The sequence below is a fragment of the Hemibagrus wyckioides genome, linkage group LG11 (assembly GCF_019097595.1).
Source record: "Hemibagrus wyckioides isolate EC202008001 linkage group LG11, SWU_Hwy_1.0, whole genome shotgun sequence".
Lineage (NCBI taxonomy): Eukaryota > Metazoa > Chordata > Actinopteri > Siluriformes > Bagridae > Hemibagrus > Hemibagrus wyckioides.
The window spans coordinates 33,318,352-33,335,851 of NC_080720.1; the positions used below are offsets into that span (position 1 = coordinate 33,318,352).

General features: G+C 42.6%; 2 protein-coding genes across 21 annotated transcripts in view; both read left to right on the forward strand.

Moving 5' to 3' along the window:
• Nucleotides 1–3,060, forward strand: part of rptor (regulatory associated protein of MTOR, complex 1) — a 90,030-nt gene extending 86,970 nt beyond the window's left edge. For all 9 annotated transcript variants that reach the window (XM_058402254.1, XM_058402256.1, XM_058402257.1 and 6 more), the window contains one exon: nt 1–3,060. This exon is cut by the window's left edge and continues 227 nt beyond it. The gene's annotated coding sequence lies outside the window, so the exon portion shown is untranslated.
• Nucleotides 3,061–3,946: 886 nt separating this feature from the next.
• The window catches only part of pecam1b (platelet and endothelial cell adhesion molecule 1b), a 17,417-nt gene continuing 3,863 nt past the window's right edge, over nt 3,947–17,500 (forward strand). For 3 of the 12 annotated variants that reach the window (XM_058402281.1, XM_058402283.1, XM_058402282.1), the window contains exons 1-11: nt 3,947–4,085; nt 4,199–4,216; nt 8,318–8,620; nt 10,596–10,877; nt 11,025–11,282; nt 11,366–11,638; nt 12,424–12,705; nt 12,797–13,054; nt 13,153–13,254; nt 17,174–17,230; nt 17,321–17,392. In XM_058402281.1, the coding sequence (XP_058258264.1) occupies nt 4,016–4,085; nt 4,199–4,216; nt 8,318–8,620; nt 10,596–10,877; nt 11,025–11,282; nt 11,366–11,638; nt 12,424–12,705; nt 12,797–13,054; nt 13,153–13,254; nt 17,174–17,230; nt 17,321–17,392 (1,975 nt within the window). In that variant the 5' untranslated portion in view covers nt 3,947–4,015. The other 9 variants (XR_009205990.1, XR_009205992.1, XM_058402286.1 and 6 more) reach the window with 9 other exon arrangements.

Genomic DNA, 17,500 nt, shown 5'->3' on the forward strand with positions numbered 1-17,500 from the left:
CACCATTATTATTATTATTATTATTATTATTATTATTATTATTTTGGAGTTCTTGTTTGTAGACTTGGCTGTGCTGAGCAGTGTGTATATTTAAACTGCAATTATCAAAAACAGATATGTATATTTTACAGATCAGTGATGAGGCAGTGAAGTCGCCTTGCTTTGGAATCTAAAAAAAAGGGGCGGGGCCTGGGGAAGGGGCAGGAAGTGCCCGGGGTACTCTTTACTAATGCATTATATTGAGATACGGAATGTATAAGTGGGTGGAGTCTTGCTGTTAATATATTATGTGAGATTTAGAGATTTAGGGGTGCGGTCCACATAGGCTTGTGGGGGCGGAGTCTTATAACGAATGTATCATGACAGTGGGTGCTGAAAAAAAAGAGTGTAGTCTTCGAGTGTAGCGAATGCATTATTTGATCGTAAAAAGGGGGTGGGCTCTAGGAGTGCAGGCTAGGAATTGGGCGGAGTCTTAACATATGCATTATGAGAGACCGCAGACCTTAAAAGGGGGGCTGGATTTAGATAATGCCTTACATAATGACCATGAGAAAGTCTTGCTCTGAAAGTGGGTGGAGTCACACCATGCAATAATACATTGATTGTCTACAGAAGGGTGGAGCCTGAGGGTTGTCTTTTGCCAATGCATTATATGAAATTGTGAGTCTAAGGGGTGGAGTCTGAGATCATCAGACTGTAGGTGGGTGTGGTCATGCTGTTAATGCATTATAAAATTATCTGTTTAGAAAAAAAAGGGGGTGGTGTCTTAGAGATTCTTGCTGGGGGTCTCACCATTTGCAGTGCATTATATGAGTGAAGTGGATGAAAAGGGGGCGGGGTCTTGGAGTCAAGTGTCAGTATTAATGCATTATGTGGGTGGAGTCTCAGAGTAGGCGGTACCTGGGTTTGGGTGAGGTCATAAAGGTTTGTCGAGCAGTGAGCACCACAGCTGCCTAACGCACGTGCACACACACATACACACACACACACACACACACACAAACACACACATCATTCGAGCCAAACTCATCATTTATACATGTGCCGATGTCACGATTATCAAAAGTATTTCATCACGGTTCACAATATTGGATTTAAACATGTCTCCTGTCATCTAGAGGACAGTTTACCGTGTAGTAGATGATTTATATCGAGGTTTATCATACAGAAGATTACTGCCCTGTGCCTAATGTCCACTCTGTACCTTTATGAGGAGGTTTTGACCTCTGACCTGCATGTTTTCTCACACAGTTGCCTCTTAGCGCGTTCATCTTAATGTCTAAAATGCATGAATGTGCCAAAAAAAATGCATATATTTTTCCGATAATACTCCTTCCTGATTGGCTGGTGGATGCGTGCCACACTGTTTGTGCAAGAGCTTTCACATTTTAACACCAACATACACTGCTACACATTATTATTGATCAGAAATACACAAGAGCCAATCGGTGCATCAATCTGGAGTGAGTGACTGTTGCATAGAAATTGCATAGAACTCACGCTCGGGAAGCCCCGCCCCCTTGGATCTCATGCTGGTCGTCTCCCGTCTCGTCTTGATTTTCCTAGTTGAAAGACGTCCTGATTTACTGATTATTTTAACGGGAGTGATTTTGTGAGCGAATGCGTATCAGGGGTATAATAAGCATGTTATTACAGAGGCTTTATTACATCTTTACAACACGTGACGAGTGTCATTTCAGTACCATCTGCCTACCTAGGGAACCTCCTCCTTAGGCAGGAGCTGTCCATTTGGACGCATTGAAGAAATAGAAGAAATATAAAAATGTGAACCGTGATTAAATAGTTGGACAGTTACCGTGACAACCTCAGCACCCGCTGATCATCATCCTACACACACACACACACACACATATATACATATATATGTGTGTGTATGTAAATATATACTCTTCACTCTGATTCTGTCTTCTGCTTCCTTTCTGAACACTGCAGAGGGATCTGGGGAACGGCGAACTGGTAACTGGGTGGAACCTAAAGGTTTCTGTGAGGAACCCAGTAGCCTGGTGTTTACCTGTAATGCACCCCTTTAACACCCCTGATCACTTCCTGTCAAAGGAGTGACCACGTAACTTTCAACATGTGAAAGTCGCCAGTTCAACAGCAGCGCAGTGTGCCTCTGATAAATAGAACCTTTCACTGACCCTCGAGGCCACCATTAAAGGTGCAGTATGTGATTTTAAACTTTATTTCTAGACGTACATCAATCAAGAAATTCTGCTCACCAAAACCGGATAAAACCTCTCTGCTTTCACGGTCAGCTCTGCCAGGTTCTGTTTTCAGGCTTGTGCTTAAATTCTTTATGGTCCGTAAAATTAGCTCCACCCCCAGCAGGAGCAAAAGCAGAGCAGCTTGGTCTCGGCTGGGGTTATTTTTTTTTTCAGCACATCTTATGAGTTAGACGCTGTTTCAGCAGACAATGTGCCGTCGTTTATTAAGGAAAAGGAGGAAATATATATGGGTAAAAAACGTTTTCTCACAAGCAGCAGGGGGCGCTAAATATCGCATACCACTGCTTTAAAACATTTTATTCGGTGGGAGAGTGTAAGGACGTGTTGAACTTGTGCATTTTTTTTCTTTTGCACGCTGCTTGTTTTTTCGTCATCGGCCTCGATTTTGTTGATGATGTTTCAGCTGAGAGTGTTACAAACACACACACACACACACACACACACACACACACCCCTTACATCTTAGCCTTCAGACATTAACATCATCACAGCATCCCATGACAGCTTGACGGACTGTTTTCAGCAGCTTGAAATGAAAGACTCTGCCCTCTGACCCGTGCCACGCCCACTGCAGCGCCCTCTGGCGGAGCGGAGGACTCCCCGACGCACACCGCACGACTATCTTGCTATGAGTTTTAATGTTTTAGATTTCAAATGTAAAAAAAAAACAAAACAAAAAAAAACAAAGAGACGCTAGTAGAATGAACTGATGAAATCAGATGTTCTGTCTGTGACTGTAGACTGCTTTGCCGGCTGTGGTTTTTATGACAGATGAAGAAATCGTTACAATAAAACCAAATACATGAATGAACTTCTGTCTCGTTTGCTTTGTGTTTGATTTTTTAAAATCCTACAACCAGACCCGAGCTCAGAGCTCTACTGTGTTCATTTTGCCCTGTTCGATACTGGGATCTTTCTGTATAAAGCTGGAGGGGGGGGCGGGGTTTATGTTCGCTCAGTTTGTGACATCACAAACAGAATTCATAAAATCGTGGTTGCTATGGTAACACTACCTTATATGACCATTGTTGCCGACGCGCGGATCCGAACACGTCGGAAAGCATCTGAGCGATGTGGGGCCCGCCCGCTTCCGAGTGAACCCCCGGTCAGGAAATGATTTGACTCACTAGAGAAAGTGAATCATTCATTTTGATTCATTTGGGTTAATGGTTTTTGTTGTAAATTTTTGGTTCCTGATCTGTTAACCGGAGCCAGAGGGCAGAGCTGTAGAGCCGCAGGAACCTTGTGTTCTGGAGATTTAAAAAATCAACGTGATCTAAAATGTTCTAGACTCATTTTTTATTTAATTTTTGAATCCTTTATTTAGTGCAGGCTTCATGTTCTCTTGGCTCTGGGAGTTTCTGGGCATGCTCAGTTGAAGGTTGTTACTTTTATTATCTTTTTTTTTTTTTGGTTGAAGTGTGACATTAAATCAAACTAAACATTAAAGCAGTTGAATTAGTTTCTCCTTTCTGATTGGCCGCTGGTTATGACATCACACTGCAGGTTGTGTGTGTGTTTTGATGCTGAGTGTTTACCTGCACTGGGCTGTTACAGTAGCAGTGTGTGTCAGCGCTCTGACTGTGTGAACATTCCACTCTGTGCACTAAGCTGCGCTGCACACTTCCTCAGGAAGCCGCACTCACTTCCTGTCCAATTACCCGAGTGAAGGCTGTCTAGCGTGATAGCCTCGCCGCCTCCACCCCTGTGTGTCCGACTACACCACACACTCACTCCACTTCTCACACTCAGTGTAGCGCTCAGCCATGTGGACCGTACGATGTCCCCGTCTCCTCCTCCTCCTGCTCATCCTCCTCACCTTCACCGCAAACACCTGTAAGGACTTACCTGTAGCTCTAACACTCTGGACTTTGCTCCTGTGTTGATTTGCTGTAAACTTTATTTACGGTGTCTGTCTCTTTCTCTCTCTCTCCGCTGACCCTGGACAGGTACCCGAGCACAATCAGGTCAGTACACCGTCCGTTTTTCTTCACGCTAGCCTGCTCACTGCATCTTCACATCATCACACCATCACACGCTACACTCACAGGTTTATATTAACACGCTCGCTCTGATTCATTATTGTTTCCATAGCAACAGTTGGTTCAACATCGTTTAATGTAAGGAGATTTTTTATTTTTTGTTTATGAAAGGAGTCTCCAGTGTCAGTCAGGTCTAACGCTGGTGTGATTCTCTCTTTTTTTGTCTCATTAACTCTGAGTGAGTGTGTTGAAGGAGCGAGTGTTTATAGCTGCTATAACATGAGCAGATCTAACTGGTTTCAAACTTTAAAAATAACGTTCAGAGCTCAGGATAATTGACATCGCAAGTGACTACAAATAACGAACAGGATGTGGCGTTAAATCTATAAGAAGGTGCTACATGGTCATGTGACCTCAAGCCTCAGATGATGGGTCAGAGAGAGCGAGAGAGACTGGGTGGTTCCTGGTGATCTAAAATAAATCCCATCCCTCGAGGCCTCCTCAGTGTGTGTTTGTATAACGGAGTGATTTTCCTTCCTCTGGTGACGCTGGTGTTTACAGGCGCCGCTGTCATCAAGCGAGGCGGACAGATAGAGACTCAATCATCTCTCTCTATCTCTTTCTCCTTTTATCTCTCGCTCTTTTCTCATCAAAACTTTTCTTTCTGTGTTTGAGAGCTTCTCATTACAGATAACTGCAGAAACTCGACTGGATAATAAAGTCCACTTACTTACCTGCGTATTAGTGACTGGCTAACTCTTCAGTTTTACAATTTGCCTTGCTTCTAGCATCTCGTCCTTCTTTTCTCTTCGTTTTTTAAGATTCAGTGTGTATAAAACCCTTTGAAGAACTTCCATAAGAATAATCATGTTAAACCTAACGAACCGCTGTGCAGTGAAACCTTCTTGTGGTGGAGGGGAATATGCCACCGCCTTGCACTTTGCACTCAAACTAAGGAAGACTGAATGAGAAACAGGATCCTAGTCCCCCCACCCAGTGCTTTTAGCCTTTATACAACTGGTGCTTGTATGTTGTGCCTGTCTTGTTGCAATATGTAAATGCTTAAAATATGGTGAGGTGGGCTTCAGGATGTATTCTGTACACGGTGACTACCTGAAGTGTGTGTAGGTGCAGAAATCTCAGGGAATAAAAGTAACTGTCTGCACAAACCCACCCTCCCCAGATCTAACAGGAGAGGTAAGATGCCCCCACTCTTTAGAATAAGTGACTCAAAGCTACAAACACTTTCAACTTAACTAAGAAAATGTTTATGTAAACAAAATATAAATAAGTTTTGTGGTTCTCTTTTGCAAAAAGAGGGAATCAGTTACAAACTCAGTCAATTCTGAATGAAATAAATGTAAAAAAAAAAAAAAATTAAAAAGTACAAAATCAACAAATTTGTATCAGTTCAATTTGGTCTTAAACAACAAAATGACAATGAGTGTCTGTTTCGTTTCTCACAGAGCCACAATGTAAATATGTGTCAAAATTTCAAATTAGGTTCACTTCTAAGTTCACTTCAGTTTGGTTCAAAAAAGTTCAACGTCCAATCACAAAAAAAGAGAAATCCAGGGAAAGGAAGGAAGAAGTTACACTCTGTTCATTCCTGTGCTCTGGTATCAAAAAGGTTCACAAATGCGCACAGAAGAAAGTCTATGAACCCCGTTCACAGGGAAGTTCAGTACTCACAGTTCCAGAAATGATAGTGGGATGATTCAACGGCTCAGTTCTGATCATTCACAGAAAGAAAACAATAGTTTGCTTACCAGTGATCGCTAGTACGATCGGACACCATTTAAAGCAGCATCACATGGTTCTGATATCTATCATGTACATCTATATCATAAACATAACTTTTCCGGCCTTAACTACCCGAAGACGAACACTCTTCGGCAGGGGCGTAGCCCCAATTCTTGGGCCCTATGCAAAGACAGTGTATGGAGGGCCCCTTTCCCATCATCTCATGATCCATGCTATTTATCACTTTTTTTTAAATAATAATATAAAAGTGTACACACTTTACTCACTGATACAGTTATTGTTGTCAAATCAGTGATGTAAAACTGAAAAGAACATTATTAAAAATTCTAATACCATGTATAGTTTAAAAAAATTCTTTGCATTGCATGCATGTTATTGCAGCACAGAAATAATTTGTGTATAAATTGAGCTATACCAAGACAGGTAATGTCGTCCTGGAAGGCCACTGTCCTACAGAGTTTAGCTGCAACCTTAATCCAGCACACATGAACAAGCTAATCAAGGTCTTCAGGAACACTAAGGCTATAGACAGGTATGTTTTGTTTTTTCTTCTTCGTCTTAGGGTTGAAGCTAAAATCAACAGCGGCTCTCCAGGATTGACTTTGCCTACCCCTGTGACTTTATACTATAAAGCAGGGGTGTCCAGTCTTATCCAGAAAGGGCCGGTGTGGGTGCAGGTTTTCATACCAACCAAGCAGAAGCTACACCTGATTCCAACTGGCTAATCAGTAGCGCTTGGCTTTCAGTAGACTCAGGTGTGGCTTCTGCTCAGCTGGAATGAAAACCTGCACCCACACCGGCCCTTTGCGGATAAGATTGGACACCCCTGCTATAAATAAAGCACCTCAGGTATCCCCTTATAGATAAAAATGACAACTTAATGATTTTTTTTTAATTGTGTTTTATTAAGAGACATTGTGCTCATTGTTCAGAACATTATTATTCTTTCAGTAATATAAATAAATAAACACAATACAGTATAACTCAAATCACCACTTTGCCTTCTTTCAAAGCATGTCTGTCTAACTCAAAATAAATAAAATAATCCAAAGTGAAAAAGGCTGAAACACTAGCAGTAGAACCTTGTTGTGATGACCCCACTGCTGCACTCTCTGAGACAGGGCCGGGGAACAGAGGGTTTCTCATTCTAATATTTTGAGCAAGATCCATGAAATCTGTACTGTACTGTACACACACAGATTTCATATTCTTCATATTTTATCTCTTAAAAATTGCCTCACGTTCAAACACTTTTTTTACTTGTTATTTAGAGTAAGCTAAGATTTTTAATTGCTAGCTTCGTAACATTGTTTCTCTCATCACAAAACACGTTCTCACCTGCTCTCTTAGGGGGAAAACTTGGGAGAAGTTGTTTCCCATCATTTTGTTTCCTCTCTCTCTCTTTTGGTAGCCTGATTTTTGTTTGGGCATTGTGCATATCACGGTGTCGGTCTCGACTTGCCCGCTCGGCACTCGCTTAGTTCTGATTGCCGAACCCGCGCTCCGGTGCTCCCTCACAGCCAAATATCATTTGGCATTGTTCTTGAATGTCCAATTAAATCATTCACATTTGTGTGCACCCTGTTCCTATAGGATGTGTCCACACAAACGTGTGGCTGCGCCGAATCTTGCTGAAACAGCGAGGATCAGAATACTGCATGCGAGCGCAGGCACTGTACAGTACACTCAATTTCACTATAATAATAATACTATATGAGGATCTTTGAGGGCAGGGCGGCCAGGGCCCCTCACATGCCACTGATGCCAGGGCCCCTCACATGCCACTGATGCCAGGGCCCCTCACATGCCACTGATGCCAGGGCCCCTCACATGCCACTGATGCCAGGGCCCCTCACATGCCACTGATGCCAGGGCCCCTCACATGCCACTGATGCCAGGGCCTCTCACATGGCACTGATGCCAGGGCCCCTCACATGCCACTGATGCCAGGGCCCCTCACATGCCACTGATGCCAGGGCCCTATGCACTCAGTCACCCTTTTCGCCCCACGCCCCTGCTCTTCGGCGCAACGCAGCATTTTTTTTCCTAGCTTTTTTTTTCTAGCTAGTGTCTGTTCTTTAAAACTAGCTAAGAATGCAGGAGGGTGAAACAATTTAAAATAATAATGAATATCAATCATACATCACTGCTAGTCGCTTGCTAATCTTTTATTAGCATTTTCATGTAATGTAGCTTTGTATTGAAACAGGATGAAGATGAGGATGTTAGGGTGTGTAGCACAGTATGGCGAGTGTCTGGCTCATGGTGCTTGCTAACATTTCAGTAAATTCATAAACACATGGTCAGAGCGTCTTTCCTCAGGATTCATTCTAAAAAGCGTGGAACTTCATGTCATGCCTGCAAGAGACGTGGATCGAGGAACCAGGCTGACGCTGACTTGCATCGCTAACATCGGCCACTCCGGCACTTTACCCCCGCTCCAGTTCAGCGTGTATAAAGACTACAACAAGCACAACAGCGTACACATTTCCCAGACCAACACCAGTAACGAAGTGACCTTCTCCATCCCCAATGCCCGGGCCTCGGACTCGGGAAGCTACCAGTGTGAGGTGAAGGTCAACAGCCAATACAGGGACAGTTTGATTGTGCAGATTAGCGTTAAAGGTATGGTTATCTTCAGCACTAATACACAAGTTTACACTGCTATTAACTTCATCAGTTGCTAATTATTTGTGATATACTGTATATATTAACTAGCAGATGCGCCATGTTTATTACCTGAAGACTTTTATTAAAAGGTTATGTCTGGGCAGAGAGAAAGGAGCTGGCATTAAAGGTGCCATAAGTGAAATATTAACATTGCCCTAAAGGCTGTGAGTGGGGATAATGAGTTGTCTTTAAAGGTGCAGTAAGTCAAATATTTGTGATGCTCTATAGGCTGTGGAAGTAGAGGAAGTTATGAAAGCTGCAATAAGTAATATGTTTATACTGCTGGATTGGCTGTAGGAGGACAGAAATGAGCTCGGGGGGGGAGACAGGAAATCATTAAAGGTGCAATAAGTAAAATATTTAGACTGCTGTACTGTCTGTCGGTAGGGTAAAACACCGTTTTATGTAAAGGTGCTACATAAAAGTTGTGTTTGTACTGGCTGTAGGAGACAGAGAAGGACCATGATTAAAGGTGCGATAAATAAAATGGGCATACTGCTCTATGTATGAATTATTAAGGTTTTTGAGCATTAATATAATTCTACTGCTTGTAAATGTTGGGTTTCTTTCATTGTTACATGCACCGATCAGCCATAACATTATGACCACCTGCCTAGTATTGTGTTGATCCCCCGTTTGCTGCCAAAACAGCCCTGACCTGTTGAGGCATGGACTCCACTAGGTCCCTGAAGGTGTGCTGTGGGATCTGGCACCAAGATGTTAGGAGCAGATCCTTTAAGTCCTGTAAGTTGTGAGGTGCGACCTCCATGGATCAGACTTGTTTGTCCAGCATATCCCACAGTTGCTGGATGGTGGTGGAGTCAACACCTCAAACTGGTTGTTGTGGTCATCAAACCATTCCTGAACCATTTCTGCTTTGTGACACGGCGCATTATCCTGCTGAAAGAGGCCACAGCCATCAGGGAATACCGTTTCCATGAAAGGGTGTAGATGGTCTGTAACAATGCTTAGGTAGGTGGTACGTGTCAAAGTAACATCCACATGGATGGCAGGACCCAAGGTTTCCCAGCAGAACATTGACCAAAGCAGGACAGCATGAACACCCTGACCGGTATGCGGCTAAGCGGCCCCATACACAACAAACTGTGATGCACTGTGTATTCTGACTCCTTTCTATCAGAACCAGCATTAACTTCTTCAGCAATCTGAGCAACAGTAGCTCGTCTGTTGGATCGGATCACACGGGCCAGCCTTCTCTCCCCACATGCATCAATGAGCCTTGACCACCCATGACCCTGTCGCCAGTTCACCACTGTTCCTTCCTTGGACCACTTTTGATAGATTCTGACCACTGCAGACCGGGAACACCCCACAAGAGCTGCAGTTTTGGAGATGCTCTGATCCAGTGGTCTAGTCATCACAATTTGGTCCTTTTGTTCCAAATCCTTACGCTTGTCCATTTTTCCTGCTTCTAACATCAACTTTCAGGACAAAATGTTGACTTGCTGCCTAATATATCCCACCCACTAACAGGGGCCATGATGAGGAGATACTACCTGGAACTGCTCACAGTGTTATGGCTTATCGGTGTATATTTGCAGTGGTTGTTGCTAGGCAACCGGGAAACCTAGTCAGTACTATTAAGCTAGCTGATGCCTGAGGTGTAATTACATGTGGCTGCTGTCTGAGCATCTCTGGGTTGTGTTTATAAAAAGAAACATTATGGAAAAAGATTGTGTTTCGATCATGTCATGAACATCAGCTACCAGGGGGCAGGCTATACATTTTCCAAAATAAAAATAAAGATAAAGGTTTACTTCATGTTCTGAAACATTAACATCAGCATCACATCACAACTGGCGGTAAATTTAGAGGATTTTGAATTTATGCTAAGTTATGCTAATTAGTGCATGATCATTACGAGTTTAGCAAAGACTGAGAGATCTGTGATTTGTTTTTGGGTGTTCAGGGCTGCAGACTCCGGTGCTGAGTGTAGATAAGCAGGACGTGACTGAAGGTGACACTGTGAGCATCACCTGCAGGGCAGAAGGAGAAAGGGGTGACCTGTTTGTAGTCATTCACAACGGCTCGAGTAAACTCTACCAGGAACAAAGCAGCACCAGTAAGGTGCAGAAGAACCTCCGCTTCGATCACATGGGGAAGGCCGAGCTTTCCTGCTCATACAGCATTCAACTGGGAAGCACAGTACTTTCATCAAACTCCAGTAACGTGGTCAGTGTGGTTGTAAGAGGTAAGCAAACGGTTGGTTACTTCACTCTGATTGGTCAGACGGCATTGATTCATATCCTGTGACACAGTCACCCCTGTTCTAATACCTAGAATCATTTCCATAGTAATGGAGATGAAAAATAATCACGGTGTTTACTTTCCAACCCAGAGCTGGACTTCAAGCCGACTATCCGTGTCTTCCCGTCAGAGCAGGTCATCGAGGGAGAGACCGTGCACATCTTGTGTGGTCTTGAAGGAAGTGACCATGGACATGTCTCACCTTCGCTCTCACTATCTAAAGGACTGCATCTGTTCAAGATCCCTGAATACCAAACTGTCGTCCAGGCAAATGATTCGGGGAGGTATGAGTGCATCGCCGAATTGAGAAACGTGTTTAAAAGCGTTTACGCAAATCTTACTGTCAAAGGTGAGAAACTAGTTGGCGAGTAAATAGTTAGCACTAAGATTTAGCCACATCACCCTAACCCTCTGACACGTACTGTATTCCAGAGCTGTTTTCCACACCGATTCTGACCATCACACCCGCCGAGGTTTTCGAGGGGCAGCAGTTCACCATCACCTGCAGGAGCCAGGAAGTTGCATTGGAGAGAATCGGACATCATGATATGAAGTACTCTATCTACAGGAACGACCAGGAGCTCGGCTCCAGAAACAGCAGGCACATAGACACTGCAAGTTCCAGGACCAACGGGAATTACACCTGTGCAGCTCGAGTGAACGACACCATCAAGTGGAGCTACAGAACGCCGTTCATGGCCAAAGGTAGAACTGCATCCTGCTGAAAGTTCAGTGCAAAGCAACTTCTCCAATCTAGTGACATCTTCCTAAAAGCTAAAATCCAGAGCAGAGTTTCTGCAAAGTCTAGATTTAAGAAAAACATTTTGTCCAAATATAGGGCATAATACTTCTTTAAGATGAAACTGGGCACAGTGTTTCTTTTGAAAGCTAAATTCTTCCCTCAAAGCATTCAGCTGTGGAAGCTATGAAAGCTCGGCTCTAGAAAAGTGTTTTACTAAAAGTTCTAAATTTCTGTATACATCAGCACATAGAATTCTATCTAGATTCTAGAAGATCTAGATTAACACGATGTTAAAAGCTTGAATCTAGAACAACGTCCAAAAACTCAAAATTAGAGAAATGTTTTTGCTGAAAATAGTTTCAGTTCAGTGGAGCTGAAATCTAGAACATCAGAGTCCATGTAAAAATTGTCTAAAGCCTTTTTTTCATGAAATCTCCAGCCTGTAGAAGCTTAAATCTGGAACATCTCGAATTTAAAGCTGTTTTTTTTCCTCAAAAGCTCAAATCTAGAGCCATGGTTCTCCAAAAGCTCAAATCTAGAGCAGTGCTTCTCCAAATATAGACTAGTGTTCCCTTTAAGATCACTCTTAAAGTTCAACCACAGAAGAAGGTCTCTAACCAAGAACCAGGTTTCTCTGGAAGCTTAAATCTAGATAATCGCTAGATTAGATGAAAACTATTCTAGATTATTTTCTCTTTTTTTCATGGTGGCTTTGCTTATTCCGTATTGTATCACCTCTTCCTTGCAGTTCTCGTCTCCAAACCCAACATCAGTACGTTCGGCGAGGTGATCCTGGGCAGACCTTTTTCGATCGAGTGCCGCTCGGACCGCGGAAGTCTCCCCATCACTTACACGCTGAAGCAGAACAACATGCCGCTGGAGCCCATCAGGGTATTCAAACCTCTCCAGAAAGCCATCTTCAACACCAGCATACATGATGAAAAACAAATCCGGGAGTTCAGATGCGAGGCGCAGAACAACGGGGTCAGTTCTGCTGTGATGAGTGACGCTCTTCACGCTCGTGTTAGAGGTGAGCTGCTGCTATCCGTCGATCCAGAACAACCACTCGTTTATCAACGTGACGTTTTTCATTCTGACGTTTACGTTCTTGTGTCTTTTAGTTCCTGTACAGAAGCCGAACCTGACGACCATCCCGGAGAACATCAGAGAAAACGATGAGGTCAACTTCATGTGCTTTGTCAAGAACGTAACTCCGCCCATCATCTTTACGTTGTATCGTGATAATCGTCCAGTTTCCAACAAGACAGAGACCAAACACTACTTCTCAGACCTTCGCTTGGTGCAGAGCGGCTCGTATCACTGCGGAGCCTGGAACGGAGCCGGAGACGAGGAGATGAGCAACAAAATCCTAATCAAAGGTCAGACTGAACACATGACCTTTATCTTATTATCATTTTACTTATTCAGTTCACAACATAACCTGTCTGTGTGTGTGTGTGTGTGTTTCCCCATACAGTAAAGATGGCCAGGTGGAAGGAAGGTCTGATCGTCTGTGTGTGTCTGCTGTGCGTGTTCGGACTCGCCTTCCTCTTCCTGAGGTGCTACCGGGCTAAGCGAGGTAGTCACAGCTACAGTCCGCCTAGCGTGTCTATAGCCCCCCATGCCTGATCTTCCTCACAACAAAATCCCCCTCTTTCATCCTCTCTTTCTGTCGCAGGTAAACGAGAGGCCACGGTCGAGCTCTCAGTGTGAGTTCGCTTGCTTCTTCGCTTCTCACTTCCTCAAGATTAGCATTAGTCGCTAGTTATCCTTAGCCACACGTAACAGAGCGCTAATGCGGCTAGCGGTAGATTATGTATGGGTGGTGTAGGGCTTGTGCTGAGCTCCATCACTGCGTTCAGCCGTTCGCTGCACACACAGCCACAGTAATTACTGCAGTATATAGTGTTGAGTCTATAATTATTGGCACCCTTCCTGAAAATGAATAATATAAACCGCATAACGCTCTCTGTGTATGAAACTTAAACACGTAACTTTTTATTGACATTGGGACATCAGATTAGCGCAGCCGAAGCCGAATTCATCCAGATGAACTTTAACCCTTGTCAATAGGCAACGAGAGCGCTGGACTGACGTCTTTCAAGAAAGCAACCGATGGTTCTTACTGTTACAAAACATTTCATTTTTTCCACTATTAGCGAGTGCTAACAAGTCATGGCAAGCTAGCTAAAGAAACCTACGGCTAATAATCTATTTGGGAAGCTAACCGTGTGCTGTATCTTAATCATAAAGATTAGCTTTTCACTGAAACGCTACTGTTCCTCCAGACACATGGCACACCAAGGGGCGACCGGGCGTGAGGGCAGATTTACTGCACCTTGGTGTTTCTTTTTCCCCCTGTGGTGATGGAGGGAAGAAATTTTACACGTGTAACGTCATATTCACACCACAGGGATAAAAACGGCTTCATCTTCGTTTATTTTAAACATTCTGTAGGGGTGCCAATAATTTTTCTGCAATATCCTATTTTATAAAGAGAATAAGATTATTTAAAACGTTGCATGGCATCATGACGCAGAATTTTTAGATTTATATAAACGTCTGTATTTTAGGATTCAGTCTTGAGCTAAAGATTGGTGGGAAAAAAAACAGCATCTGTTTGTTATGTGGATTCTACTGAAGCTCATCAGTTTGTTTTTTTTCCTTCACCCGTTCCTCAGAAAGCCAGCGATCCCTAAATACGATGACGAATCAGTAATCTCGTACCCGTGACACACCCGGGTCTTTAGCGCTCCAAACGTCCTGAAGGTAGCCTGGTTTTATTCTTCCTTCACCTCCATCATTACATCCACCCTTAACTCAACCATTCGCTACGTTCAGCCTTCTGGAACACAGAGTTAGCGCATGGCTAAGCTTTGCTAAGTGGCTGCTAGCATTAGCTATCACTTTAGCTGAGCTGTACTTGAATTTCTGGCCATAATCACGGGACGAACCAACTCCCAAACTCTTATTCCAGACGGAGCGTCACTCTTTCACACCAAACGGGCGAGAACGACGACTGACGGAATGTGAGACGACATGACATCACTTCCTGTTGACACATAAATAACGGGTTCGCCTGCAGGATCCTGGAAAACGTGCAAACATGGACCACAATGGGGGCGGAAAACTGGGAAAGTCATCAGAATAATTTTTTGGAAGCATTTAACCAGATGATAACGGAAGAGGAAAACGAGCTACGCTACGTTGTTAAAGCGACTCCGCCCTGATTCTGGATTTCTCTCAGCTACCAGTTTTTCCCTCAGGGTTTAAATTCTTGTGATGTTTTTCTGGCTTTCCGCCACACCTTTCATTTTCCAAAAAAATCCAACCAGTATGACACACATTTAAATTTATAATCGCTAATTTATGATAATTTATGCTTCATTTTCAGGCACATCTCTCTTTTTTATTGTCTTTCTGTTTACTTTTATTCACTTTTCTTTGGAGTTTTTGTCATCCTCTGTTTGTAGTTTATAGTCATCAACACCCACATGTACAAAACCTCATAAATATATACAAAAAAATATGACACTAATATAAATAAATAATTCCTTATTTTGCAAATTTTGGTCATTCCTGCCTGGATTCCTTCATCTGCTGTTCCGTTATTGTCTTAAACATTTGAATAATAATTGATAAATATTTATAGTTTCTTATTTCTAGTCTATTAATTTTTTTATTATGTTTCATTCTGGTGATCAGTGTCAGAATTTGAATTTTTTTTTTTTATCAATAATTGAGTTATTAATAAGATGAAGCTTTACATCTGAGAATCTGTCCTTCTCTGGATTAAAGCAGTTTTGGTAAATGTTTACAAAAATAGATGATAGTTATTTGCCCCAAAGCAAGTCAGTGACCGTTTGGACGCTGTGGATGTTTTCCCGTTTCAGATGACCTTACATGTAGTCAAGGCGGTTAGGGTGCCAATAATTTCGCTCGTGGCTCCACGTCACAGGGACAGAGTTTATTTCGGTCCTGATGACACCGAGCGCATTCCGCAGGTGGAGGAAATGCGCTGATTGCTGCTAAGTGGCGGCGGCGTGGCACAAACAGCCACTTCCTGTTTAGGCTGCTGTTAATCTCCGGACCCCTGATTTTACTCCTCACTCTAGAACCCTAGTGTTACAGAGAGGCCCAACGTTTACAGTCAAATTTACGTCCAGGGTTATTCGAGAATTTTATAATTCGTCATTCTAGAACTCCGTTGTTGAACTTGTTACTCTAGAACCTTTGTGTTCTTTTTAGTCTAGAAATTCACAAGAGCTTGAGCTCTTATTCGAGAATTCTGAGGAGATAGATGGATTCTAGTTTTCTATCATTTATTTTTTAAGCCATTAAATTTATGAAAAAAATTTGTAATAATTTGAAATAATCTGAGGTAAATAATTCTAGAACTCGGTCATTCACACAGTTATTTCGGGGCTCTGCACTGTTTATAGAAAAGCTCTGAATGTCTTTGACTTTCTTCTGGAACCCTGCATTGTTCTTGTATGGAGTGTTTTTATTCTAGACCTCCCTGTGTGACGTGCTCCATCTCTGTAATTCTAGAACTTTTTCTAGAACTGTGTGTTGATAATCTTCACCTTTTCCTTCTTATTACTTCTTCTTCTTCTTTTTATATATAATATTTATTATTATTATTATTATTATTATTGTTGTTGTTGTTGTTGTTGTCTTCCACTGCTCTAGAACTCAGTAATTCGGGTCATCCTCCACTGTTCTAGAATTGATGATTATTCCAAAACCCTCACTGATGACTCTATTCCATGATTCTAGAATTTGAACGCTAGCTCAGAAAGTTTTTGCGTTAATTTTATATTTCCACGATCTGAGTTATGATAAAAATTCTGTCTTACTTTTTTCCAGAACGTTTAAATAGCTTTTCTTAGCTTTTTCTAGAAGCTCAAACAGTTACTGCTACATTACACTAGAACTCTCTCGCTAGCGGTTTATAATCTGAGGTTTTGTTCGGGAATGTAGAGATGATTTATCATCACAGCTGGTTCGGGTCAGGATTCAACTGAGAACTCTAGAACTCTATGTTTATGAGCTTAAACATTCCCTGCGGATCTAGAGCTGTGTACTGCTGGAGTTGTAATCTACGCGTGGCTCGGGCTTTTTAAAACTGAAACAAACTCTGTTGTAGACTCTAGAACGTCTTTGTAGACTCTAGAACCCAGCATGAGCACAGTCAGGAATTTCACAGAGAGTTTAGAACTCGTAATGTATTGTATTGAGAATCTAGAATTACAGAATCATATTATTCCTTTTCTAGTTTTCCTGGTTGTCTAGAGCTGTGGAGGATTGGGAGTTTTTACATGAGACTCCAGAACTGGAGTAAAAAATCTTACTGAGCAGCTGTTGCTTGTCCAGTAGCTCTACAGAAGATCTCTGTTTGTTTTTTATGTTCTTCTGGAGAGTTCTGGATGCATGTAGATGTTTGATGTTCCGTTACGGGAAGCTGATATTTTTTTATGCCGTTGTGTGTTTTGTAGTTAAAGTAACCGGCAGCAACGGAACAGGAATCTGGAGCGAGAGACCGTCGGTTTTAGGTAAGTGAAATTTCCACTCCAGCTCCGGATCTGGTTCCTGAGAGAACTTCAGGAGGTGTTTGTGAAACATGTGATATCCTTCTCTAACAGACAGCACTGAGGTGGAAGCTAACGTGGAGTATACGGAAGTGCTGCACCTGCAGGCGGCTGACCCCGCGCGAGGTAACGCAAAGTCTCATTGATTAAAGGTCAAAAATGTTCAGCTGTGAAACCGTGAGATACAAAAAATACAGACATTTCACGTCTCCTGTGTTTTCGTGAATCTTTACG